This window comes from Hipposideros armiger, unplaced genomic scaffold (genome assembly GCF_001890085.2).
Source record: "Hipposideros armiger isolate ML-2016 unplaced genomic scaffold, ASM189008v1 scaffold_520, whole genome shotgun sequence".
NCBI classification, from domain to species: Eukaryota; Metazoa; Chordata; class Mammalia; order Chiroptera; family Hipposideridae; genus Hipposideros; species Hipposideros armiger.
In genome coordinates this window covers 344,828-372,396 of record NW_017731870.1, presented here as the reverse complement: position 1 = coordinate 372,396, position 27,569 = coordinate 344,828, and the positions used below count along the sequence as shown (strand labels likewise).

At 37.0% G+C, this 27,569-nt stretch overlaps 1 protein-coding gene across 1 annotated transcript in view; it reads left to right on the top strand.

Moving 5' to 3' along the window:
- The window catches only part of FOCAD (focadhesin), a 302,193-nt gene that overhangs the window by 30,541 nt on the left and 244,083 nt on the right, over positions 1-27,569 (top strand). Inside the window, exons 3-5 of the mRNA XM_019668206.1 lie at positions 1,590-1,664; positions 4,754-4,908; positions 22,983-23,087. Coding sequence (XP_019523751.1) covers positions 1,590-1,664; positions 4,754-4,908; positions 22,983-23,087 — 335 coding nt within the window. The remainder of the gene's footprint in view (positions 1-1,589; positions 1,665-4,753; positions 4,909-22,982; positions 23,088-27,569) is intronic.

The window sequence follows — 27,569 nt, the reverse complement described above, 5'->3', positions numbered from 1 at the left end:
AATTAGAGAAATTGAACCTGGTAGGCAGTGGGGGATGTTTATCATTAAGTTTATTTTCTCTCAGTCCTTTTTCTGAGTATGAATGATAGCCTTTTTCGGTCCTTTTTGTGTTTCATATTGGTTTTATTAGGTTCTTGCAATTGTGCCCTCTCCTTTGTGAATACTTCTTATTGTTCTTTTGTAACCACTGCTCTGCGTTAGCACCATATTTCATTGACTCACACACATTTTTTCACATTTTAACTAACATCTGTGAAATTGGGTAGCATTGAGCAATTGATGGCAGCAGTTTTTATACAGTTGGTATTGCTTGCACTTGGCCATGGTTTTCTAAATGAGTCTGAAAGCTCTTTCATTAATGTAAAATTAAATTGTGAGAAATATTGTATAACATAGATTAATTGGCTGATTTTTTTCTTTCTTTGTAGTACATAAAATAATGACACATTTTGCAGTTAATGGCCAGTTACATTCAATGAACTATGGTGCATTTTGTAAACAGGAACCAAAACTATTCACTGGTCCTCAATTCTTGTTACTATCCCTTTAACTATTGTAGGAGGTAAGAGATAGTTAATTGATCTAAACCTAATATTTATGTAAATGATACTTGTATTGCAAAATTGAGACCATCAAGCACTGAAGTCTTTAAGCATATTCAATGTGTGAAATGCAGAAAGAAATGGGTACTGTGTTTTTAGTTGAGCTTTTCTGGAGACTTTGCAAGACTGACAGGTATTCATTCACAGCTGTATCATATGCATTGGTCCCAAGTGCGGGATCAACAGTTGTGGCAGTTGCAAAGTATTTCCCAACCCATACACAGAATGGTTGTCATTGCTAGCCTAGGTTCCAACAGAGCAATGCTGGGTTGTGCTGAAGAGCTAGAAGAATGAGGTTGAGGGGGTAGGAGGTAATAATATTTATGTATTTATGTAATCAGCACTCCTATATGAGTCTTAATTTTGGAGTTTTGAACCAAAATAGGATTTGGGGAATTTTTAGAGATTTATGAGACTGAAAGCTTATTAGATGGCTAAAACCCACAAGAAAATAATAAAGAAATTAACTCATAAAGCCTAGAGGAGGGAGAATGGTCGTGGTCGCAGGAGACCTATCAGTTCAGATCTGTGGGCTGTAGTCATAACGATGAGGATGTGGTTTCTCCATCTTCAGTAAGGGTGTGATGAAGCATGATGGATTTCCTTTAGATGCAAAGATGGTATTAAAAGCTGTGGAGTTTCTCATTTGTCTTATGGTTTCATGGATTAAGCAATCTCAAATTATCTTCTAATACTGACAGCAATTTGAACTGAAAATCAGGCAATTTTCTTAACGTCTATGAACTCTAGTTTGCTTATTGGGATAAAAATGCTTACCTTGAAGGTTGTTATAAAGATAAGAAATTATATATGTAGAGTGACTAATTCAGTGCCTTCTACATAGCACACACTCAATGAATTGGAATTTTATTTCCAATTGCCTGTCTGGCATACTCGTATCATCTAGTATTGATACTAGTTACCTTCAAATGCACTATTTGGAGAGAAATTTTAAGGGTATGTATTCATTAATTTTTTTTTTTTTAGGCTGTTGGTCATCTTATTGTTGCAGTCCTAAAGGAAAATAGGTTTTCAGAAAAGATCCATCAATCCACAAACCAGGTCTGTGTTTAACTTTGTGCTTTAGTTCTATTCCAATATTGCTACCAGCTGGACCACATATGCACTTCTTTTGTTTCCTCACAGTTCAGGTCACTGTAGACATGATTTTGAACTATGAGAAGTCCATTGCCTTTTTCCCCCCTTTTTTTGGTTTGGCACATTTTTCTTCCTAATTCTTTAAAATTTTTCCTTTCACCACCATATACTTGATCCTATTTACTCTCATCTACCACCCTCCTCCCCCTTTACTCTCTGGTAACCATTAAACTATTGTCTGTGTCTGAGTTTTGTTTGTCTTGTTCCTTTGTTGTTTTCAGTTTTATATCCCACATATCAGTGAAATCATATGGTTCTTGATTTTTTTCTGATTATTATTAGCATAATAATCTCAAGATCCATCCATGTTGTCGCAAATGGCATTATTTCATCTTTTCTTATGGCAGAATAGTATTCCATTTGGTATATATACCACATCTTCTTTATCCAATCATCTATCAAAGGACACTTTGGTTGTTTCCATGTCTTGGCCACCATAAATAAAGCTGCAGTGAACATCGGAGCACATATATCTTTATGGATATATATTTTCAGATTTTTTGGGTAGATACCCAGGAGAGGGATTGCTGGGTCATATGGTAATTCTATTCTTAATTTTTTGAGGAACCTCCACACTGCCTTCCATAGTGGCTGCACCAGTCTGCATTCCCACCAACAGCGTATGAGGGTTCCTTTTCCTCCACAGCCTTTCCAACACTTGTTATTATTTGTCTTGTTGATAGCCATTCTAACTGGTGTGAGGTGATATCTCTTTGTGGTTTTTATTTGCATTTCTCTGATGATTAGAGATGCTGAACACACAATGTGATATAGATGATATATTAAAGAATTGTACACCTGAAACCTATGTAACTTTACTAACCATTGTCACCCCAGTAAACTTTAATTAAAAAAAAAAAAAAAGCAAAAAACAATAGAGACCATTCTAGCTTTCAGCACAAGGCACAAAATAAATTTTTGAAATAAAAAAAAAAAAGAAAAAATTTGTGAAGACAGATTCCAGGAATAAGAATGAGGGGAGTGTTCTTATGACTATTAATGAGAAATAACATGGGTGGAATGAAGGTAGACATACTTTAGAGAAGGTTGATAGGGTTACCTCTGAGGGAATATGTTTGTTTAATAGAGAAAATGAACATAGGTTCTTTTTGGGTATAGGAGATACCTCATGCTTAGCCTCATATGTGAGCTCTAAGTTGGAAAGGTCATGCATTGACAATTGACAGTTGGAGCGGGAGGAAATATTCTGAACTATGCATAGGGCAGGTGAATGTTAAGAACTGAAGCAATGCCAGCTTACTGAGATATATGCCACTTGGTTTTGGTTGACCAGTGTTGTGTATTTTGACACGCTGGTGCTCTAAGGTAAACTCTATAGAGAATATAGGTGATAGAAAACGTTTTTTTTTCACAACAGAAACAAAATGATTTTTTTTCTCTCACATTACATTTGATTAGCTGCTCCAAGTTACATTTCTTTACAGCTTCTGCTGACATGTTGAAGGAAATGTTGGGGCATACTCCACTAATTGGTGTGAGGTGATATCTCATTCTGGTTTTTATTTGCATTTCTGATGTTTGTATGTAGTTATATAAATTAGGTTTTCTGAGAACCCTGATCTTAATCCTGCCTATAATCACATTATGTACTCTGACAAGATCTAGTGGTTTTACTTAACCTGCCAGAATTTATTGAATGTCAATCCCCGTAACTAAATGTTTTCTCCTCTATTAATAAATGAATACTCACTTCCATGAGGACACAGTATTACCCAAAGCAACAGTTTTTTGTTCACTTGTTTTGTTTTTCTGCCTTAGTAATGGAGTGATGACATTTAGAAACCTTTGATATTGTCCATCTAGGTGAATAAAATTCCCTTCTGAATAAAAGAATTGAAATATAAATATTACTTTTCTGCAGTGACTGTTAACTGTATTATTCTGTTATGGGATTCTAGCATTGAAAAGGCTCCGAGAGCCAGCTTCAGTGAGAAAGTGGGCAAAATAAGATGTTGATTTTCATTCTTTTAGTTATTCTATGGGAGCTAGTGATCTTAATATTTTTTCTCAAATTATATATTTCTGCAGTAAAAGGAAAGAAAAATTGCTTCATTATATGTTCTTCAAAGAAAAAAAAAATCCAAACCATAAAAACCCCCAAACCATGTGTAAATTCAAATGGATTTAACCCACAGTATATTCAAATATAGGTTTATCCTTAATAGTAAACTTTTTTTTTTTTTTGAGAGGGGGTGGGTTGGGGCATCATGGATTCCTGAAATAATTATGAAAGTTAGAACTTCTGTTTTTATAGGATTTTTCAAAATAAAGAACTTATATTTACCTGCGTACCCTTCTGGTGCTTTTCTCTGAAAGGTGACAGATTCATGGTGTGTGTGTGTGGCGGGAAGATCACCGTTTCTTTCTTGGGCATAACAGTTTAGAAAAACTTGTTTGTAGCCATGGAGCCAGCAGCTTGCTTAACCTGTCCTACTTCTCTCTTCCCGCTGGCCCACTTCAATAAATGTGGTCAGGGACATTGTGGGGGTGGCGGGGTACATGTAGGTGATAGAGGTTGATTGTAGGAAAGCAGGAACGTTTTCTGAAAATGTTATTGCCATTTAGGGCTTGGAGCACAGGTATGATTTGGAGTTCAGCTTAGACTAACTGAGCTGCTGGTATTGTGGGTGTCTGGTGAAATGGCTTGGTTAGAGCCCTGTGCTAGAGCCAAGTCTGAGTTTTCATCCCATTAGTTCTGTTGTATTGCTCGAACTCAGGTCACTCCTGTTTGCCGCCAGTCTTATTCTGCATCAAAGACACCAGATGAGTGTGAGTTGCTATATCTGAACCCATCTATTGCCTCTATTGGAAAACCGACTTGCATGTATTTTACAAAATGCTGTGACAACGGCATCATCTTTGGAGAGGAAAGCTAGCTCCTTGTGAACCAGTTACCCTTTGATGCATAGCTTGGAGTGTGTATGCATTGGCTACTCATCTGAAATGTCCTCTCACCCCTGGTTTGATTTCAGACTCCTGCTTTGAACTTGCTGTGGGAGAAGTGCTGCAGTGATAATGTGGTGGTTCGAACAGCCTGCTGCGAAGGTCTGGTGGCACTTGTGGCTCAGGATCATGCAGAGTTCAGCTATGTTCTCAACGGGATACTCAACCTGATTCCATCCTCCAGGTACTCTTTCCTTCACGTTTGATTGGTTAACAATTTAAATTTTTAGAAAAAAATTCACCAATCTGCCACAAAGTGTCCACACCCACCCTACGTGCCATTTGTTTTTCTTTCCCTTAAAATGTCATGTGGTTGATATTTCCTATGTGGTGAGAACAAACTAATTTAAACTCTACAGTTTGGAAACTTGTGGTCATTTGCTGTACTTAAGTTTTGGTGCCCTGCTTAAATTTGTCATTGCTTTTTTTTTTTTTTTTTTTAATGAAGACATTAGCTAAGTTGTTTAGAATTCACAATTGCAATGCAAATTCCTGACTTATTTTAAGAAAGAAGGTTGCCTATAAGCAATACTGCTTCCACAGTGGTAGAGTTTATACACTATTGATAACACTTGCTTAGCCTTTGGCACTGGTACATGTACTAGAAAATAATAGCACTAACCTCGTTAAAAGTATTTTGTGATTTAGACATGTCTTCCCATGATTATTCCAAGTAAATAACGTGCAGTGCTTTTAATTTGTTGGGTTTTACCATATTTCTTCCATTCCCAGACTGAGGATAATGGAATCATAAGGGATAAAAGGAGCATACACCATCCTGAGGTGGTCAGACAGGACTGTATTTGAGCCATCTTGTGGAAGTGAGCCTCTCTTATAAGATATTCCCTGAAAAAGAGATGCCACTCTTTCCTTCAAGAAATGGTCTTGATCTCTACACTGTCAGTTTTGCCTTCTTGAAATCATTTGGGCTTCTGCCCCTTTCTCCCAACTCTTACTGAGCTCCCAGATTCTTCTTGGTGGAGTTACTGGTTCTCCCAGTGTTTCTTACTCACCTTTATTGTAGCATCCTCAGAGCTGAATACGTAACCTTTTTTTCTGTGCTCCATCGAGTACAGCTCTAACTTTCAGTCTATTGAATATGCTTAAAGTGTATTAGGTTGAATAACCTCTGGCCTTTTAACCTTTCTTCACAAACCTTATTTTGTTCCCTTAGATCATCTCTTTGTGTCTTTTTGGAACCTTGATTTTTCTTTATACTCTGCTCTCTATAGTTACAAGTCCAAAATCTTTAGCATGATATACACGCCCTTCCAAAACTAGCTCCAGCCTTCCATTCAACTTGCATTTTGTGCCATGAGCCCTTCTCTCTTAACTATACACAACTGCTCCCGATTCCTGAGTCTTTGTATGTGCTCTGCCTCTGCATGGACTGTTCCTTCCCCTTTTCTTTCTGATGTCATCTGCTTCATCCTTCAAGGCTCAGCTCAGATGTCACCTCTCCTGCCTAGACACATCCCTCTTCTCAGCTAGGCTACTTGCTCTTTCACAGTATTTAGTTTTTTTTAAAGATTTTATTGGGGAATTGAGGGAGGGGAACAGCGCTGGGGAATCGGGAGAAGGGGAACCGATATGTTGCTGTTCTTTTGTTGTTCAGTCTAGTTGTGGAGGACGTTGCTTCACTGGCCCATGTTGGTATGATCATTGTGCTCTTCCCAGCTGAGGCAGATTGGTCGCCGGCCTCTGGACGGCTGCTCATGGTGGCTCTTGGCAGCTCATACCGGCTGCCGGCTGCTCACTCTGGTTGCTGGCCACACATGGTAACTTATGGCAGCCCACTGCAGTAGGGGCTTCAGCCTACGCCGTGGCTGGCCACTCAACGGCAGTCCAGCTTCAGGTCGAGCTGTTGTTCACCATCTTAGCTGTAGAGGGCACAGCGTCACTGGCCCTCATGTGGGATCCGAACCCCGGCCCTGCTGCTCAGAGCTGGCGTCCCAAGCCAACTCTTAACCAACGCGCCACTCGGCCGGCCCTCACAGTATTTTTTTTAACTTGTAGTTTTGTATCTAGTACACTCTTCGACAGTTAGAGGATGACCAAATATTTTTGAATAAGGATTTTATCATGGCTGAAAACTTATTCATTTTCTGTCTTCCTTTTTCTTTGTGTGAATGCCCACATGTGAATGTACACACACACACACACACACACACACACACACACACACACACACACCACAAATACTTTTAGAAGTATTCCATTATTTACCCATAAAAAAAGTAGTTTTTGAGGAGGCTTTTAAAAAGTTAAGTTTTATTTGTCTTCCTTTTTGTAACTTATTGGTTGACTTAATAAGCAAGCCACCTAGATTTTGCCTTACCCCTTTTTTTTTTTTCAAATACAGGTAATCATATTTGTTTTCCCCAAATAGTTTTTGAATGCCTGCAAGTCCACAAACATAAAATCTACTTTCATTGTGTAGTTGTACTATTTATATTTCAAATAAGAGTATCAGCAGCTAAGGGGGCCATGGTAATGTCTCTGTTTATGTAAAGGATAATTAGAGCAGGTTAGATTTATACCTTAAATTCCAGAAGATCATGTTAGAAAATTATGCTGGTGTGGGATAGTCTTCACATATCAGCATGAGTCCATCATCGCTATTGTAAACTGAAAAGCATAAGCTTTGCTGATGGTAAATCAGCATACCATCCGTATATATTATAAGTTGTCAGTAACCTTAGACTTTTTAAAATTTAAAAGTGTGTTTTTTGAATAGATAAAACATTCACATGGTAAAAAATTCAAAAGGGTATATGAGGCAAAGTCTTTGTCTCACCTCTGTATCTCAGTTTGTCTCCTTGAGGTAGAACTCTTACCTTTTAAAGATGTTGTATGTACATGTAAATTTATGTGTATATATTTTTCCTTTAAAAAAACAGAATTCGCCTACTATGCATAATATTCTTTATTTTGCATTTTTAAGTGAAAACTTATATTTTAGAGATCATTACTTGACATATGTAAAGTGCTTTCTAATTTTTTTCCAGCTACATAATATTCCATTGCATGAATGTGCCCTAATTTACCAATTCCCTAATGTTTTCAATTATTTGCAATTACAGGCTGTGCTTCAATGAGTAATGCAATATTACACAGATAGGTGGCCATTAGTTTTCAAAGGTCTTTGGAAATATGGCTGAGATATAGAAGAAAGCCTTGAATTTTATAGTATGCAAATTTTTTGCAAATATAGGAATTTTAACAATTGAAGGATCCAGGAGAGAAAAAAAGAAAAAAAAAAGCTATCTGAGAATGTTCACGTTTTCTAGATTGTTAGCCACAGGAAAATGCTGACAGAGTAGACCCTGAAGCTAACCAATTTAACTTTTGAATCAATTTGATCATGAAATGTGTTATGTAAGTGCTAAGTTTACTTTATCGTTGCCAGTAGAGGTAATAATTATATGTGAAGAATTTTCTTCATTTGGTTCACTTCAAGTAGCAGAGCTATGTGGTTTGTAGTGATTACAAAGACTATACTTTACATTGCTTATATCTTTTAAAAAAAGCAAAATAGGAATTAAATTTAAGAAATGAAACTAAATTTCATTAAAAACAGCAGACCCAAACAGCCTCCTCCTCCAAATGTTGTTCAGGGAATCTTCTGAGACAGAAAATCATCTTTATCTTTGGGATCTAAAGGCAGGAATGACTTTGTCACTTACTTGGCTGAGTGACATTTTGGATCTTCAGTTTCAAGTATTTAAATGTCTGCTTGTCTCTAGAAGTGGCTTCTTAAAATAGAGGTTTATCTGAATACAGAGTCACCTTGGGAACAGAGCCACACAATGATTGCTCAGTTTTGATATAGAAAATAATCATATATACAATGGAATATTACTCGACCATAAGAAAAGATGACATACTACCATTTTTGACAACATGGATGGATCTTGAAATTATCATGCTAAGCGAAATATGTCAGACATAAAAAGTGAGAAGCCACATGACTTTACTCATATGTGACATATAAAACTGAACAAGACAAACAAACAAAAAATCATAGACGCGGACATAGTTTAGTGGTTACCAGAGGGTAAGCAGGGAGCGGGTATTGCAGAAGAGTGCAAAGGGGTCAAGTATACGGTGATGGAAGGAGAACTGACTCTGGGTGGTGAACACACAATGTAATATGTAAATGATGTATTATAGAATTGCACAATTGAAACCTATATAATTTTACTAACCAATGTCAGCCCAATAAATTGAATAAAATAATAATAAAAAAATAATTCTAAATGTTTACCTTTTCATTTTGCCTACCTACCAGCCTAGCATCTTTTGGGAACTGAGAAGGAGATAAAGAATGACAGAGGTAGAGAGAGAGGGAGAGAGAGAGAGAGAGAGAGAGGGAGAGAGAGAGAGAGAGAGAACAATAGTGAGAAGCAGCCTTCTGTAGAATAGAATATATAGAGAATGTACCTGCTTCTGAAGCTTTCTCAGCATTGCTATAAATGTTGAAAGCTGTAAGGAAAGATGGAAGGAAAAGTCGGTGAGGTCATCTCTCCTACTTTGTAACCTGCTCCTTAGCCCTTTGCATGTCTAGTCTATAAAATTCTGTTGGAACATGTATGGAAGGCCCCCTTACCCCACCCCCACCCCAAACCTAACCCACACTGTATAGTCTAACTCTGAGAAAGACTTGACATTTGCAAAGCTCTGGTTGTCTGGACTTCGGGGAGTGGCTGCGAAAGTGTCTGGCTCTGTTTGAGACACTGTTCCCTTCAAAGGAATAGCTTGATGTCCAAGAGTGTTCTTGGTTCAAAGCTGAGGCAACATGAAACAATTGTAAACTAGTTTTTATAGCATCTGTAAACAAAGAAATGGGTTTAAGAGGTCGAAAATGTTCTTTTAATCAGCAAGGAAATTTGGAAAAAAAAAAACCCCAAAAAAACAACAACAACATTCCCTAGGGAGGGTGAAGGAAAAAAAGGGACCACAAAGGCAACACAGTAAGGAAATCATTATCACCAGTTAAATGTGAATTTTGAAATTAAACAAAACTGACATTAAAGCAAATGATACATAGTTGCATATACTTTTCTGGTTCTTGAGGAAACTGCTTGTTTTAAGTTTAGACTGTCTTTGGTTTTGCTTGTTTTTATGTTGCGTTTATCCTGAGATAAAGATTCCCAAAGCAAGGAGTTCCCTTTTTTCTTTCCTTAGACTTCTCCCTTAACTGCGCCAGTTTCTAGAAAGCTCATGCAGCCATTGTTACAGTTGCTTAGTAACGGGACTGTGAATAAAAACTGTACTCTCTGGTGGAACCAGGTATTCAGTTTTCAATCTTGAGATGTCCTGACAGCCTGTAATTTCAATTCAACTCCTTCCCCTACCTCCCCACCCTTTTTAAAAAAATGTGTTTAGTAGAATGATTATGCTCTAGGAAAACTAGGCTAGCACTTGATTGTGTGCCTTCTGTGCTTTCAAACAGGGAAGAGACTTGCAATGTACATAGCTGGGGGAAAATAAAGTATATTAAGGTATGAGAGATTAAACTATTTTTGAGGTTCCTAAAGTTTACTTTTTAATGAAATTTTGCATAGGGTATTAACAGTGCCCATAGTGGGTCCTGAAGTTGTTGGATCTAAGTGAGTCTTACATCATGGATTGATGAAGGTCCAATTTGGTTAAAAAATGATTCTAAGAACTATTTAGAATTAAGATTTAGGGTAATTTAATGAGACAATTCTTGTCTCTTAGGATTTTCTCTTGTATTTCATGACCCTGGTTAACACAAGTGCTTTGTTATTATGTAGGAAATGGCTAGCAATTGAGGAGACACTGTATTCATATCTTGTATTTTTAAGGCTTTTCTGTGCTATTTAGCTTCTTTCTCTTTATTGGGCAGGAGAAGAAGACCCAAGGAAGGACGCCTTTATGCGGTTTCTTCCCAGGTTTAAGGAAGACAGTCTTGGTTAGCATGTTTTCATCTGCTGCTGGGGTGTCAGAGTATTTTTCATGAATTTGAGATGGTTTCAAAGTTTAAATCCACATTGGTATCATTGCTCATTTAACTCTTATCGGAGAGTGGCAGAATTATGAGACCATGGCTGTTTCTCCACCTTTTCTTTTAAATATTCCTTTAAGTCATTTATCTTGTTTCCAGATGTTCTCCTTTTCTTTTTTCCAATCCTTTTTCTTTCTCTAAAATCCCAGAATCTCTCTTAATTTGCAGCTCATAACCAGAAAAGTAATTCCAGCCATTTTTCTCATCGAGGACATTCTGGCCTATTTCTTTTTCAAGTTAGTTGAAGGCTTTGTTTGTCACAAAATCTTCCATTGTGAGAGTCATGCGTTTATGCTGTTTCTAGGTAATTTAAGGCAAGTGACTACTGAACACGTGTTCCTTTTATAATGGAAAAATGCTTCAGAAGAAATCAGGCTGTTTTCTGGTACTTAGATGACAAATGAGCGTACAGAACTTTCCCAAGCAAAACTCAATAGCATTTCATCTCTTAGGTTTTTTTTTGGATAAAGAAACATTTTTTGTAATTTATTCAAGCATGGTTCCTCAGAACTGTTTTTTTTTCCTCCCTCTCTTTCTCTCTCTCCCTTTTTTCATATAACTTTATAGTGAATCTAGATAATGATTTGATCATTAATCTAGTGTTTAACATTGTCTTATTTGCTGGTGACTTACTGTGCTTAAGGCTGATCAGTTATCCTTTCCAGTTAAAAAGGGACTTTGCCATAGTTGGACCATTTGTTCCCATGATACCCAAGGAGGCCTCCTTTTGGGATGGATGTTTGTGTCATTCTCTTCAACCCAAGCTCTTGTTATTCTCATCCCTGCTATCTCCCCCGCCCCTCCCCCCTAAAAAAATTAGTATGGGTACTTCCCTCACATTTGCAATGTTTCGAAAGCAAAGAAGCAAGCATTATTTGTAGTCTTTTCAAAAGGAGACCAAAATACATGAGCAGTATTTAATGTTGTAATCAAGTAAACCCCAAACAAAAGAAACCTGATACATGCACGTTATTCATATGCACAATTGCAATTATGCTGTATTTATCTTGTGAAAATAAATACCATGTGGGTGGTATTAATTAGCATAATTTGTGTAGCTTGACCAAAAAAATTGTTTTCTTTTCTGTTTTATTTTTATTTTCTTGGAATAGTCAACATCATTGTTGCCCCACAGTCTCTCTTATGGTAAGATCTGGTCTTAGCTCTTATGCCTAGTGAAAGCTGAGGTTCTGTTTTGCATCGTTTCTTGCCACTGTGCTTGTAGCTCCTGCCTGAAGTTTCCCTTGCTTTCTCTTAGAGGGTTCTTGAGTCAATTCAGCTTTTCTTGGAACCCACCCAGGAAGGACTTGTTCCAGCTGATCTTTACTGAAAGTCTTTTGGCAGCAGATTCACAAGTGTATTAGCACTCTTTGGGTGACAATTTACAGAAACCCCACTTGAACTAGTTTGGGCATAAAAGGGTGATTTTTATGTTTTTCATAAAGGTACTTGTGAATGGTACTTGTGAATGTGATGTATCCTATAGGACCCAAGAACAGGGATGCACCTGGGCCTCAGAAACAAATGGGATACAGGCTGTGTATTTCTTCTTTCTTGCAGACTTTCTCTGCTTCTTAGCCCACAGGCCACCACCTGCTCCTGGGTTAACATCTCTTTTGTATAACAGGCAGTGAGACAGAGTTTCCTTTCACAATTACATATTTCCAAGGCTAGGACCCAGCATGTGTCCTGGACCAGTCAGCTCTGCCAGGGGCTGTGTGTTAGTTTCCTAGGGCTGCTATAACTAATGACCATAAACTTGGTGGCTTAAAACAACAGAATTTTATTATTTCACAATTCTGGAGGCCAGAAGTCCAAAACCAAGATGTTAGCAGGACTTGTTTTTTCTGGCTGGGAGAATTTGTCCTGTGTCCCTCTCCAAGCTCCTGGTGGCTGCTGGCAACCCTGGGCGCTCCTTGGCTTGTGGTTGTATAACTCCAGTCTCTGCTTCTGTCTTAAGATGACCTTCTTCTCTGTGTGTCTTTGTATCTCAAATCTCTTCTCTTTCTCTTATGAGGATAGTATTGTGGGATTTAAGGCCCACCCGGGATGATCTCATCTCAAGATCCTTAACTTAATTATATCTGCAAAGACCCTATTTCCAAATAAAGTCACATTCACAAGTACCAGGAGTTAGGACTAAGATGTATTGTTTGGGGAGGAGGGGCATTTATCCCTCCAGAGGCTGTGTCTTTATTGTGTGAACATATGTGTGCTGGGGTCCCTTATACAGTAACTATGTGAATGGGGAAGGAATGGTCATTCCCAAAATAGAGAGGAGACTGGGACACTATTCCCGAGGAGTCCTGCACTGGGATTGAACTTGGGGGGAAAGCCACGCCTTTGGAAATAGAAATCTCTCAGCCTCTCAGCTCAGCTCTAGCTTTCAAACATGGTTGTACTTAAGTTTGAGTGACTGATTAATCTGTGCTGCTCTGACAGAAATAGAGGGAGGAGAGATTGAATGGATGGAGAGTTGCTGTCAAAGATAATTGTTTTACTGTGATGGCAAGATGCCACCATGTTTTCTGTCATCATTATCATTATCACCCTTCTCCTCTGGAATATATTTTGAAACTATAAATTATCTATCCAACCAGTAATAATGATAGAAACACCACTGCCTTGGTTGCCAGGGGAAGGGAGGTAAAGGAAGGAAGCAATAGCTTGGAGTGTGACATACAAAAAATAACCAAGAAAAATGTGAAAATGTATGGGTATTACAAAGAGGAACACTTACTATGATTTTAAAAACTTTTTATGGAGAATTCCAAAAGTAAAGTGTTATAAATTCTCATGGTCCTATTACTTAGCCCAACAACCATTAACCTATGGCCAGTCCTGCACCCTCTGTAATCCCATCCACTTCCATTCTGCTCATGTTCTTTTGGAGCAAATCTCAGGTATTATATATAACTGCTTATGTAGATATGTAAGTATATACCTCTTTTTAAAAAATATAACAGTAATGTTATTATTATGCCTGGATATATGTTTGTGAGTGCACATATTTTTTTAAATGTCCAGTCTTCAGATTTCTAATTACCTCATAAAATTCTTTTTACAATTTTTTTGAATGACCATCCAAATAAAAATCAGTTGTAATGTCTTTTACATCACTTTTAATCTATAGGATGTCCCCCTCACATCTATCCAACTCTGTCTTTGTTTTTGTCCTTCTCTTTCTTATAGTTTGTTGAAGAAACTTGGTTGTTTGCAGTGGTTTCCACATTGTGAATTTTGCTGATTATATCCCTATGTGCTTTGACTTATTTCTCTGTATTTCCTGTACATGGAAAGTTTGCTTCTAGAAATATGAGATTTAAGTTAAATTTTTATTGTTGGGGGTGGTGGTAGGGGTTCCAGGGAAGACTTCTTCAGAGGTGGTAATGTGTTCTTTCGTCAGGAGACACATAATATTTTCTTTTTTGGTGATGTTAGCTGTTGATGCTCAGTGGCTTGATCCATTAATTCATTAGGGGTTTCAAAATGGTGACATTCTAATTCTATCATTTTTTTCTTCACTATTACCTGAAATACTGCTATAAAGAGAACCTTCCCCATATCTACTGTTTGGTTACCCAGTAGTAGAGTTTGTGTAGGAAAGGCAAGATATAGACCTGATTCTTTCTCTTTATACAGAAAAATTCAAAGTACTCAGTTTTATTTAACATCCTTCAGTTTTGACCAATTAGATTTTATTTTATAATGAATTATAACAACTGTATGAATTTAAACACAGTTGATGTATTTTAGTCTTTTCTCTTTTTTAAATGAGTTTTTGAGACTTTATCTTTTTACTATTTTTGAGTCTTTCTTGGTCCCACTCTTTAGAAGCAGCTCGAGAAAGACAGACAGAGAGGGAGGGAGGTAGATAGATAGATAGATAGATAGATAGACAGACAGATAGATCGAAATTTAAGTTTCAAGTCCAAATGCTATTTAATGATTTTCATATACAACAAATTAATTAACAGGGAAGGAAATGGAAGAAAATAGCGTCTTTCAAGGGGACTTCTTGCATCTGCTCTGATCTTAAGTCACAGGAGCCATCTAATATTCCTAAGACCCTCTTAAGAGTTCATTTTCATTGTGGTAAATTTAGCTGCATGGTGGGCAATCACCGCAGTAGTTAAATCTCTATTTACCGTGCTGGATGTTTATCTTTTACTTTACTTATTCTATCAGGAGTCTTAAGTTGGTTTTAATGTTGTAAGTACATGGATTGGGATGTATTTAGAAAAAGAACTCCAACAAAAAAACCCACTTGTCTCCCTTCTCCCAACAGGGTTATTACATTGCATGATAATTTAAAGAGTATTATATTAATTTTATCTTCCTAGTATTTACAGTCCCCTCATTTGCTAAATGTGTAATCCCTAAAATCAAAGGCCTACAACCACAACTAGTAGTATCATTTATATCTGTTTAGTAATAAGCTAACAAATTTTAATAATAAAGATATCAGATACTATAATTTTAATGTACATATCATTATAATTACGTAATCATGTAATTATAGAACTAGAAATTATCTTCAGATCTTCAGAGGTCAGCTCTGTAGCCAAGCACCTTAGCTGTCTTCCATTCATCTCTCCACCTACCGTCTATTAATTAAACATGTTTGTTGAATAATATGACTATTCTAGGTGTTGTGATATGATAGTGATGAAAGCAGACATAGTCATTGCACTCACGATACTCTTGGTTTAGAGGGAGAGACTGCCATAATCATAGTTGCATAATTACATATAAAACAACATTCAGACAAGTACACTGTGCTGGAAGTCCCTTTAATATGGGAGTTTGACCTCATAATGGAGGTCAAGGAAAGCTTTCCTGATGAAGTAAATCCTTAGATGATACTGAGGAATGAATAGAACTTATCTAGGCAAATAAGAGAGGGTGGACCTTTCCAGTTATAAGAAATAGCACGTGTCATGTCCCTGTGGTGGGAGGGAAGGTGCTAGGCCCAAAAGGATGCCAAGAGCAAGGGGAGAGTGGTTTCAGATGAGGCTGGGGCCGTCGGTACGGGCCAGACAATGCAGGCTTGACAGTTACTCTTGAGGGTTTGGGTCTTTACCCTGAATACAGAGGGAATCTATTGAAATGTTTATCTGGTGGGTACCAGTGGTTTCAGATATTCCACTCTTGCCCCAATAAGAAGATAACATTAAAAATATTGGGTTTATGGTAGGCAAATAGAGTAGTTATAGGGAAATAAGTTTAGGGGGCTGTTTCTGTAGTTGAGGTGAGGGATGATGATTGCTTGCCTTAGAGATGGAAGGAAATAAATGGATTTCTGAGATATTTAGGGGATGAAACATTTGAGGTGGATTAAATCTGAGGATGACTGAAGAGGGTATGTCAACAGTGACTTGTTGATTTCTGGCTTGCCTAACAAGTTGACCAGGTGTGTAGGCAAAGCAAGAACTTGGTTTTGGACATGCTGAATTTGAAGCAGCACAATTCAGACATTGAAGTGGGAGTATCGACTAGGCAGCTAGGTGTGCTTTTTTTTTTTTTTCTTTTGTAATGATACCCTCTAAACACGTTATACTATGAATGTTAGTCATAATATCTAATCAGATCTTTTCTGCCTTGATTAAAGTCTTTGCTTTGTTAAATAACTCTCCTGTGTAACTCCAACAGAGGTAGCCCATTTGTCTAAGGACTAAATCTAGTTCCTAAAAACATTCCTCGGAAGTCTACTTTCTCAAATTAACATGTTTTTGTGTCTGTGCGAAACTGTGGCTGGACAGGTTTTAATAAAAGACATGGTCGTTATTTCATTGTTTATTTAAATTTATGCTCATACTACCTATCTAGGAGATCAGTTTTAATCTTCTATTTGTGTTCGGAGAGTTCTTCCTCGCCTTGCAATTATAATTTTTTTCCCTTTTCACTAATAAAAAAATAAAAGTAGAGCATACTTCTTTGAAAACTCGAACAATGGCACTTGTAGATAGTGAGCGTAGTAAGTGATAAAACTGCTTTTTTTATCTTCTCTTTCTTTTCTTCTTTTTAAAACATTCACCTTCTTATTGGGCCCTGGTGAAAACTAGGAATTGGCAGTGCTAGAAAGGCTCAGGACTAGGAGAGTGTCTCAGAGGCTTCTTGCAGATCTTGGTCTTGGTTCTCTCTGGAATCTAGAGAAGGCTCGGGTGATCTGAAATCAAATCTGGGCATGTGGGATTGGGGACCAGCTAATTCCAGTGAAATTGGAGCCCCATTTCTAGACATATAAAAAAGCATTTATAACTGCATACATTCCGAGTGTTTTAAAATTGAATATTTTATTCATACATATATTGTCCTAAAACTTGATTTTTCCACTTAATATGTGTTGGATGTTTTTCTTTAGATCTGTTCGCATCCTTGTTAATGGCCGCAGAGTATTCTATAATATGAATCTATCATATTTTAAATATTAATAAATATGTACTATTTTCTTCCATTTTTAAAGATGAAAATACAGTGTAATATCTACTTTTGGGTATATGTAAGGTTTTTTTTTTTTTAGGAAGGGTTCTTAGAAGTGAAATTAATGGCTAAAGGGTATGTGCATTAAAAATTTTTATGGATACTGCTAAATTGCTCTCCATAAAGGCTTAACCAATGTACGCTCAACATAAAGTGCTTATTTCCCTAGTCACTCATCAACACTGGATATTATGAATTTTATTTTTCTGTGATTTGCATATCTATAGTCTCTGCTCATGTTTCTATTATATGATTTGCCTTTTTTTGTTGCTCTTATTCTATGGTTATTAATCCTTTTGCTGTCATATATGTTGTAAATATTTCATCTCAGACTATCTCTTAATTAATTTCTTGTCTTCTCTCCCCTGAAAGCCGTCCCTACTATCTTTGCTAAAAATATCTGGAATTTTAGTTACAGATTATCTTTTTTACATTTCCCCTTCAAATTCTCTCTTAACAATTGCTTTAATCTGTATAGCCACATTTGAAAAATGTCACACTTGATGGTAAGTTCTTTGTAGTCTACATCTTTCTATTTCTTCAATTCTTTCTTATGCTTTATCTTTAAAAAAATAAAAAAGTTCTATTGAGATATAATTCACATATTATAAAGTCACCCTTTCAAAGTGTATAACTTATTGGTTTTTAGGATATTTATAAAACTGTGCAATCATCATGCATTATCTTTTAACTGGAGGACTTTAGAAATTTTCAGTGTTATTGCTGAAAATATTTGTTTTGTCTTCATACATTCCTCTCATATTTTTGGAGGGGTGGGTTTACATATATTAAGTTATATATAAACCTTTCCCTCATAATTCTACATACATTGCTTCATTTAGTGTTGTGGATGAGAGTTCTGATGCCAAATTAGAAATGATATCAGCCTAATGGTCTTTATTTTGTAGATTTTATTTAATAAAATCCAAGGGTTCATAGGATTTTCTTTTTATCTTTGGATTTGAGAAACGTCAGAAATTAATTTTTTCACATATATTGTCTAGTGCTTGGTAACTCTTTCAATTTGAAGAATTAAGTCCAGTGAAATTTTCTTCTACCGTTTCTTTGATTTTTGCATCTCCAGTGGTTATATTTTCTTCTAATTCATTATTTTGATTTTCAGCACTTTTCAAACTATTATAACCTCTTTTGGCAACATATAGAATTCAATAAAAATTTTTAGTTTTGTGAGAGCAGATCGCAGGTACAGAGTAACAGTGGCTTGAAAACAATAAAAAGAGAGTTTTGTGAGGAGAGATGGAAAATACTAGGAGTTCGGGTGGGTCTATAGGTAGCTTTAGGCACATCCCAGGCTTCATCATTCATCAACTCTAACACTGGTGTTTGCATAGCCTCATTTGTAAAGTGTAAAAAACATAATGTTCTTTATGGTATAGTTACACATATTAGATTATCACAACTTTTTGGAAAAAAAAAATCAGATACTTTACTGACATGCTTTTCTTCATTCTTTAGAACAACACAAGAGTTGGGCTTATTACCATGATTCTATATTGCTCAGATGAGGATATTGAGACTCTTAGGAGTTAAATATTAAGTGTTTTTAATGCCCAATACTCTGTAGCTAATTAGAATTAAAGCAAGGATTTATATAAAAATCTGAAACAATCCCTCTCAACCCACTTGAAATATTTAAATAATTTAAATAATTATTCAATTGAATTTAAGGCAAATGTGTTACTATTTGAATGGATCTGTATGTGATTTGATTGATGCCATTTTGAAAATCGTATTCTATTTATGCTACACTTGCTAAAATACAGTAAGGACACAGTTACCCACACAGTAAAATCTGGATCCACAAATAAAACCAAGCAAGACCTAACTTAAAGGTTAAAAAAATGAGTTCATTTGTCAGCCTCAGTGGTTCTGTAAAATCTCTGGAATTCAATGCAAATATGAATTGTATGCTTTTCTCTGGGATTCTACTGCTTTCATAAATGGGTGAGCGACCCATGTTGGTTAAAAATTATAGGTTTGATATCTGCCTCCCTAAAACTCTAGTCATATGACAAATCATTAGAGAAGGAAAACCAATATAGCTTCATGTGCAAAAAACAGATTACAGGCATACTTCATTTTGTGCTTCACTAATGTGTGTTTTTACAAATTGAAGGCAAGACCCTCCACCAGCAAAAAGATTACAACTCACTTTATTGCAATAATCGCTTTTTGTGGTGGTCTGGAACCAGACCCACAATATCTCTGAAGTATGCCCGTATTTAATGAATCCGTATTTCTTGGAAGAAATTCAGTCAAAAATTCAATTAACACTGATCATCTAAAATGAGTACCATTTAAACTAATCATTAAACCTAGGGAGTGGCCTTATGTGGTAAGTAGGTGGGGCCTGAACTTTCTCCAGCTGTGTATAAATGGACTCATTTTTGCTTAAGTCAGACATTGGAGCTGACTTCTTAGTTGCATAAACATTGAAGGTTAGAAGACAAGGATGCCTCTGAACATGTCGTGACCCTCTTACCATGCAAACCAGAGTCAGCCCTCTATGATAAGTCTCAGTCAGACACTGCAGTCTGAGAATTGCCCACTCATTCAGTGATGATGAGAATTTATCTGCTGAATACAGCTACAGACTGAGATTTCATGGTCTCGTACAATATCAAGGCGCAGGCCTAGGTCAGAGCCATAGGGGTTTGTATCATCTCAAGGAACTAACTTTAAAAAAGACAGACTGCAAGTCTGAGGCCTGGTGAATTGGCTTCAGGAAATGTATATATTTGATGAGTTCGATTGTTCTGAAGCTCTGAGAATCCTCTGTGAGCTCTGCCCTCTGTGACTGAATCCCGATGTTAACACCAAGGAGTTGGTTCTTGATAAATTGGTGATAGAACAATTGTGACTTCTGTATGGAGAGTTGTGAAGAGCTGGAGGACATATTGGAAGACACCATATCTTATAGTCCAGGATCTTCAGCTGCAGAATGGTTTTGATTCTGTAAAAGTGAATGGTGTAAAGAATTGTAAAAAAGGAATTTATTCTAAAAGTTTGGGTGTTGAGATATCTTTTTCCTAAGCTTTAGAGGAAGAAGATTCTAGAAACTCAGTGTCAATAGAGAAGGTTGTCAGAGAATGTGAGCCATCCTAAAGGAAGAAGACAAGGCAATACCTCTTCCTAAAGAGGGCTCAAAGAGATGCCATGCAATCAGATCTTCCTAAAACAACTGCAGTTCATTCCAATTTTTTTTAAAATTTACTTTTTAATTTTTATTGAGTCACAGTGGGATAAACTGGCCATATTGTTGGTCAAAATAAAGTACCATGGAATTGACACAGTAACAATGTAGGGTATGTGAGAAAAGCTAAATCTCAGTTTGATATCCATCAGAGAACACACGCAGGAGAGAGAATCTTAGGGGAAAGGCTTCATGCGGTGTTGAGACCTCTGTGTTCACCAGAGAATCCACATAGGAGAGAAAGAAACTGTACACGTGTGATGCCTGTCACAAAAGATTCACGAGTCTACATTGCATGGTGATAAGAAGATCCATATGAAAGAGAAAATGTACTATCATAAAGATTCTGGAAAATGCTTCAACTGCAGGGGAAACCTCAAGGCTCACCAAAGAATCCACTTAGGAACTAAACCATATGAATGTCTCCAGCAGTGCTGGGAAATAGAAATATAATGGGAGCCACGAATGTGAGTCACATATGTAATTCAAAAATTTTCTAGTAGCCACATTAAAAAGTAAGACGAAACAGGTGATATTAATTTTAACAATGTATTTTATGTAACTCCATATATCAAAAATATTACTTCAATATGTAATCAATGTAAAACATTATATATGATATTTTATATTCTTCTTTGTGTCCTGTCTTTGAAATCCAATGTGTATTTTATACTTACAGCACATCTCAGTTTGGATTAGCCACATTATAAGTGCTCAGTAGCCACATGTGGCAATTTGCTGCTGTATTGGACAGTGGTGCCAAATCTTTTTTCATTTGGAAAACTTTAAATGCCATAAAATAGTACACTCAATAACACCTCACATAATTACACCAAATGATATCAGTTGATTAAGTCCAAGTCTTGTCCTAGCTCCAAAATAAAGTTAATAGTGATTTGTAACCTACTATTTTCTGGATAGTAAATGACATAATACATGGTAAGCACTTAGGAGAGTACTTAGCTTACAATAGCTGCTTCTAAATATTAACAACCATGACTAAACTATAATTACCTTTTTTCATTTAACAAATTTTTTTTTTTTTAAATTTCTAGTATTTCTAGTTCCCTGGGAGATCCTTATTTAAAAAGGGCAGGGCAATTTGTGACAACATGGATGAATCTGGAGGGCATTATGTTAAGTGAAATAAGCCAGAAAGAGAAAGACAAATACTTTATGGTATCACTTACATGTGGAATTTTAAATTAAAAAAAAAAGTCAAACTCATAAAACTGAGAGTTGAATGGTGGTTGCCAAGGGGTGGATGTTGTGTGTGAAGGAAGTGGGAAGAGGTTGGCCAGAGGGCACAAACTTCCAATTATAAGATGGAAGTTCTGAGGCTCTAACTGCAGCAAGCTGACTGTAGTTAACAATATTGTATTATACACTTGAAATATGCTGAGAGAAGAATTTAAGTATTCTCACCCCCCCAAAAAAATCAATAAATGATACCACAATTATTTAACTATGTATCCAAATACTGTATATTCCAAAATTATTAAATTAAGATATAAAATAAATAAAGAGCTAGAAAAAGATATTACCATAAATTGGGAGAATGTGAATTGACTGGGCACTGCCATGGGGGAGGGCCCAGTGATGGCTCCTTTGCCGTCCTCCCCTCTGCGTCCTCTGTCTTCTCCCTGTCCCAGAACTGGGTAGAGGCAGAGCTCGGGAACGAGGCACAAGCCCTACTTCACTGGCATTACTGTGGTTCTCTCTTGGCTATTGCAGTTAAAAAAAAAATAGCCATGTGAGGCCATGGATGTATTAATTAACTTGATGATGGCAATCGTTTCACAATGTCTAGTACATATATTACATTGTACATTTTAAATCTATTACAATTGTATTTGTGAATTTCACCTCAGTAAAGCTAAAGCTGGGGAAAACAAACCATTTCACAATTAAAAATTAATAACAAGGAAAAAATAAAACAAGAAGGGCAGGCTGTTCTTCTTTTTGATATATTATCCTCTTATTCCTTATTCCTCTTAGAGGAATAAAAAAAATTTCAAGTTCTATTCCCCACTCCCATTTACTTTGTTTTAATGGGGGTTATTTGTTCTGATTGGTCCCTTGGCCCACTTTTTTGAATGGCTGATTCATTTCATATGTCTGGTTATTCATATGTCTGGAATAATAATTCATGGTCTGCAAATATTTATTATTGAAGGACTTGATTATTCGGGATGGGTAACTGGCATGGTCATTGCCTGCAGTTATATGGGCTAATATTTTTTTTTCCTGATTGATTTTCCCCCCGAGTGTGTGTAAGGAGGTGATTGATAAGTTGGTGGTTTGATTCCTCGGCTCTCCTTCTCCTTTAAATGTGCTGGGTGGGAGCTGTCTGCTTGTAGGCCTCTTCTTGGCTGTGCTGTAGAGTGAGCTGGGTGCTTGTGGGTGGCTACTGTTCAGTGTGGTTGGCAAGTATTCAGTTATTTAAAAATGGGAGGATTAAGCCCCTCATTGGAATATTTACTGTATGTATGTTTATAACATTGAACATATTGTTACATTTTTTTCACAGGAATACACAGGGCTTGATAAAAACCATTATGAAATTATTACGAATGCAGGCTCTTAAGGAAGGACAAGCTGGGGAGAAGGATGTTCAGGATATGTATACTATTAGGTAAGCCTTGCCTCCTTTGTTTAAAAAACATGTTTTTTATTGTATGAATTATTAATTAAGGTATGAACTGAGACATGCTAATCCGTTAAGAGATAGTTGTTTAGTTCAGCAGAGATTGAGCACATGTACTTAGAGCAGGAGGGTAAACTTCCTCACCGTGAAAATAATAGGAGACTTGCCAATGGTTATTACCCAGTGCGAGGTCAGTAGTTAGGAGCATCGATTTGCCTTTTCTTTGTCATCTATAGAATGTAACATGGTAGAATTATTCTAAAAAGAAAATACACACAGCAGCAATTATAGTGAAATGCATTGGATTTTATGGGAGAATTTGGACAAGGGAGGGCATCATCCTTATTTGCAGGTGCCCTTAACCATTGCCTTGAAGGTCCCGGAAAGCCATTTCTTAAGAGCTCCCACTTAATAAGCAGAGGACCCCAGAGGATGCCATGCAACCAATGTGGAATGTCCTAGGAGCTCTGTCTGTTCAGTGATGCATCCGGAATGTGCCTGCTTCAAAATAATGAGAACCTGGGACTATTAACAATGGCACTGGTTCATGGGGAAAAATGGCTTACGTGGGCTGTGGCAATTCAACAGGGAATGTAAATCAGATACTTGTGAACCTTCAATGGCTTGAGCCTACAACACCTGCAGTTTTGCGATACCACAGCAATCAGAAGCTGTGAGAGAGTCTGTCCAAAATGCCGAGTGATGCCTATTACTTATGTATATTTATATTGTTTTCCTTTTGAGAATAAGTATACAGCGTCTCATATATTACAATGATCTTTCCTGAAATTTTAGTGCTATTTGTGATCTATTTTATTTTTGTGAATATGTTATTGAAAGTTTCTTAAGCCAAGTTTTTTCTTTATTTTTTTTTAGATGTGTTAAAAATTGGGGTCTTTTTAACATATCAGCACTTCCAATATTTCTTTATTGATTACTTTCCCTTTAATAGCTCTTTCTTTTTCCTGCCATGACTTAATACCCATGACAACAGAGCACTTAGGAAATTATTATTTATTTTAAGGGTGTAATGTATTCATACAATGTGTACGAATGTTGTACACCTTACATTTACACAGTTATATGTCAAATATATATATTTTTTTGTTGCGCCATCTTCTCCCTTAAGCCAATTTTTCTTAACAAGGTTAGATTTGCATTTTATATATTTGTTTCTTAACATGTTTTTTTAATGTCTTCAAACATACAGAAAAGTTGGAAGAATGCAGTACAATGAATTAACTCATTAATTTATTTGTTAACTCAGTTTATTTGTACATAGGGGAAGCAAAAGAAAAATTATTTACTATTTGAAAATACTGTGGAAACTTGGAGTGTACAGGGTAAACTTTTCCAAATTGATAATGCTTTTTGTTTTTTTAACGTAGTGGTGACCCCTGACATACAAAGTTTCCTGCATGCTTTACCTTGATCAGAATTGAACCTAAGGAGTAGATGGGCAGATATTAATATTTCTAGATGAGTCACATAAACATCTGCTTTTTTTTCCTCTCTCTTTTTTAAAAGAAGTTCAAACTCTTGGGCCTAAGTTTCAGGATAGTAAATAATTTCACTTCATTGTTGTTCAGTGGAGGTTATTTATTTTAAAACAGGAAAGCTATTGAAGTTTCTGGTTTTTTGTATAACAGCTTCATTGACATATAATTCACACACCATACGATTGACTCATTTAAAGTATAAACTTCCCATGTTTTTTAGTATATTCATATAATTAAGCAATCATCACCATAATCAATTCTAGGACATTTTCATCATTCCAGAAAGAAATTCCTTGCCCATTAGTGGCTGCTCCATGTTTCTGTAGCTGGTGGGGTGTTTTTAATTCAATGGTTCTCATCCCTGGCTGCTCATTAGAACCACCTGGATTTGGAACCTAGGAACAATCCAATACCCCCGATCAACTGAATCAGAATCTTGGTGGTGAGGCCCAGGCATTTATAGTTTTAAAAAGGTCCCAGGTGATTCTGAGTACAAGATGGTATGTTAGCTGTTCTCTAATATGAATTCTAATCATTTGGGACCTTGTTGAACGGCAGACTGTCTTTCCTGAGTTCTAGGATGGGCTCCAGAGTCTGCTCCGACAAGCTCCCAGGTGGTCCACACCCCCCCCCCCTCCCCCAGCCCGCACACTATAAGTAGCAGCAGACCTGCGAGCAGCTTCAGCAATGGCTGGGAGCTTGTGGGGAATGCGGAATCTCCGACCCTGTCTCAGGCCACCTGAATCAGAGCCTGCATTTGAGTAACGTTTCCCAGGTAATTCCGAGGCACCTTAAAGTTTAAGAAGCCCTGATTTAGATGATGGTAAAAGGAAATTTTCTATCATGCAAATCAATTAGAGTTCCTTTTATTTTCATGCTGACTGTCCTCAATGTGTGTGTGAGAACTTCAGTCATCTGTAATATTTCCCTTGTTTTCCTACTTACAATTTATATTCTCCTGCAGTTGGTTCTTCTAACTGCCGTCTTGTTTTCAAAAGATAATAGGTGCCAGGTGTGGATAGGAGCCTAGTTTGAGGAGCTGAAAGCATATCGGCTACATAAGGTTTGTCGTTAGATTGGTGGCACATTAAGAGGTCCAGAATCAATCACCTGAGTTGGCATAATCCAGTAATGTTTATGGAGAGCCCTTATGTGAATGGCTGTTTGGCACTATAAATCAGTAGAGTGTAATCGAGTGTATAAGAGCCTTAAGTTCCTCCAGGGGGATTGTGGATGGCAGAAACAGGAGAGGTGAGCCTGAAGAGCAGATTCCCTCAAGAGAGCTATGATTACCTGAGTCAAGCATAAAATTGTCACGCTGTTTTAGAGCCTTCTTTACCACATGTTGGGTAGCAATATCACCCACACTTGGAGAGGCAACTGATGAGCTGTGTTTGAAAGCATAAAAGGATACGAGAACTCCACCAAGAGGTGGGCCCTGGTTATGTTGTAGGATTAATTTTAAATGGAAGTAGTAGGAAACATAATTGTAAGTTTTCTGGGCTTGAAACTAATCTGGACTTTTATGGTATTAAGGACTCTGCGAGTAGACAGTTGGGGTTTAAGTGTTTCTCACTTTTTTTTTTGTCTGAAGAGTTGACTAATTTCACTTATAATAAATCAGAATATGTGTTCATTTTAACTGAGTCTGTACTGAATTGCATAACTCATGCCAGTACAGGAGTGAAGACAGAGGGAACTGGGAGAACCTGAAATGTTAGCCAATGGCTTCCCTTGGTTCCTGTGAATTTCCTGAAGGCGCTCTAGAGAGGGTATTCTCTTTGTTGAACCTGGACCTCAGTGTTTCTCAAACTTCCTGTGCATAAGAACCATCAGAGGAGCTTGTTAAAAGTGCAACTTCTCAAGCCCACTTGCCAGAGAGTGTCATTTATTCAGTAGGTTTTGCGTGAGATTCAGAATCATCATGTTTGTCTGGCTGCTCAGTGATATGGATATAGGTTGTTGTGGATCACACTTGAGAAGTACTGCTTGAGCCCCGGGGAGCTTAATGGTACCACATATAAGCTGCAAGGAACCCCTTGGGGATAGACCAGAGGGTTCTTGAGTGGCTTAATCATGTCCCCTTGCCTCTGTTCCCTATTTGGGAGGCATAAGGTCTGCATGTTTCTAAGCACCGAGACATCAAGTTCATCTTACCACGTCCATTATGGACAATAGAGAGGCCAAGAGCAGAACCAAAGAACAATTCTAAAGGAAAAACAATCCAAAGAGAGCAAGCCAAGTGCAAATACAAGTGGAGAATGTAAGAGATTTAAACCTCGCTCTGTTCAATAAAATAATTTCATGACCCGGACACGGTAGTGTTCTTCCTGATCAGTTGATGGATGGTTGTAGGAGCAGGAGGGGAAGGGCACTCTCAGCACCACTTAGAATCTGGCACTGGTTTTCAGTGCTTACATTGCATAAGCAGCTCGCCCTCAGAATGTGTGGTATATATGTGTGGAATGTGCCTGGAAACCTGCATTTTAATAAGAGTTTTGGATGTACAGGTGGTCGATTGACCACGCTTTGAGATACACTAGGTTAGAGTGTGTATAGCTAATAAAGCTCAGATTGCTCAACTGGGCCCTTCTTTAGTTTTGCGATTTAAGATTAAATGGGAATATTTAAATAGGGTTTCAACTCCAAGTGCTTTTGTAAAAATTTTTTTTCAATATTTTTTTTAATTAGTTTCAGGTGTACAGCACAGTGCAATAGTTATACTTTTTACCCCTCACAAAGTGACAATCCCCCTCCCCCAATCTATGCCCCACTGCCCCCCAATATCATTCATATCTATTACAATTCCATTGACTCCACTCCCCGCACTATACTTCACATCCTGTGACTATATATATATATATATATATATATATATATATATATATAAAATTATAGTTGGCATACAATATTATTCAACGCCAGCTTCAGGTGTACAGTGCAGTGATCAAGCCTCTACCCCATCCATGAA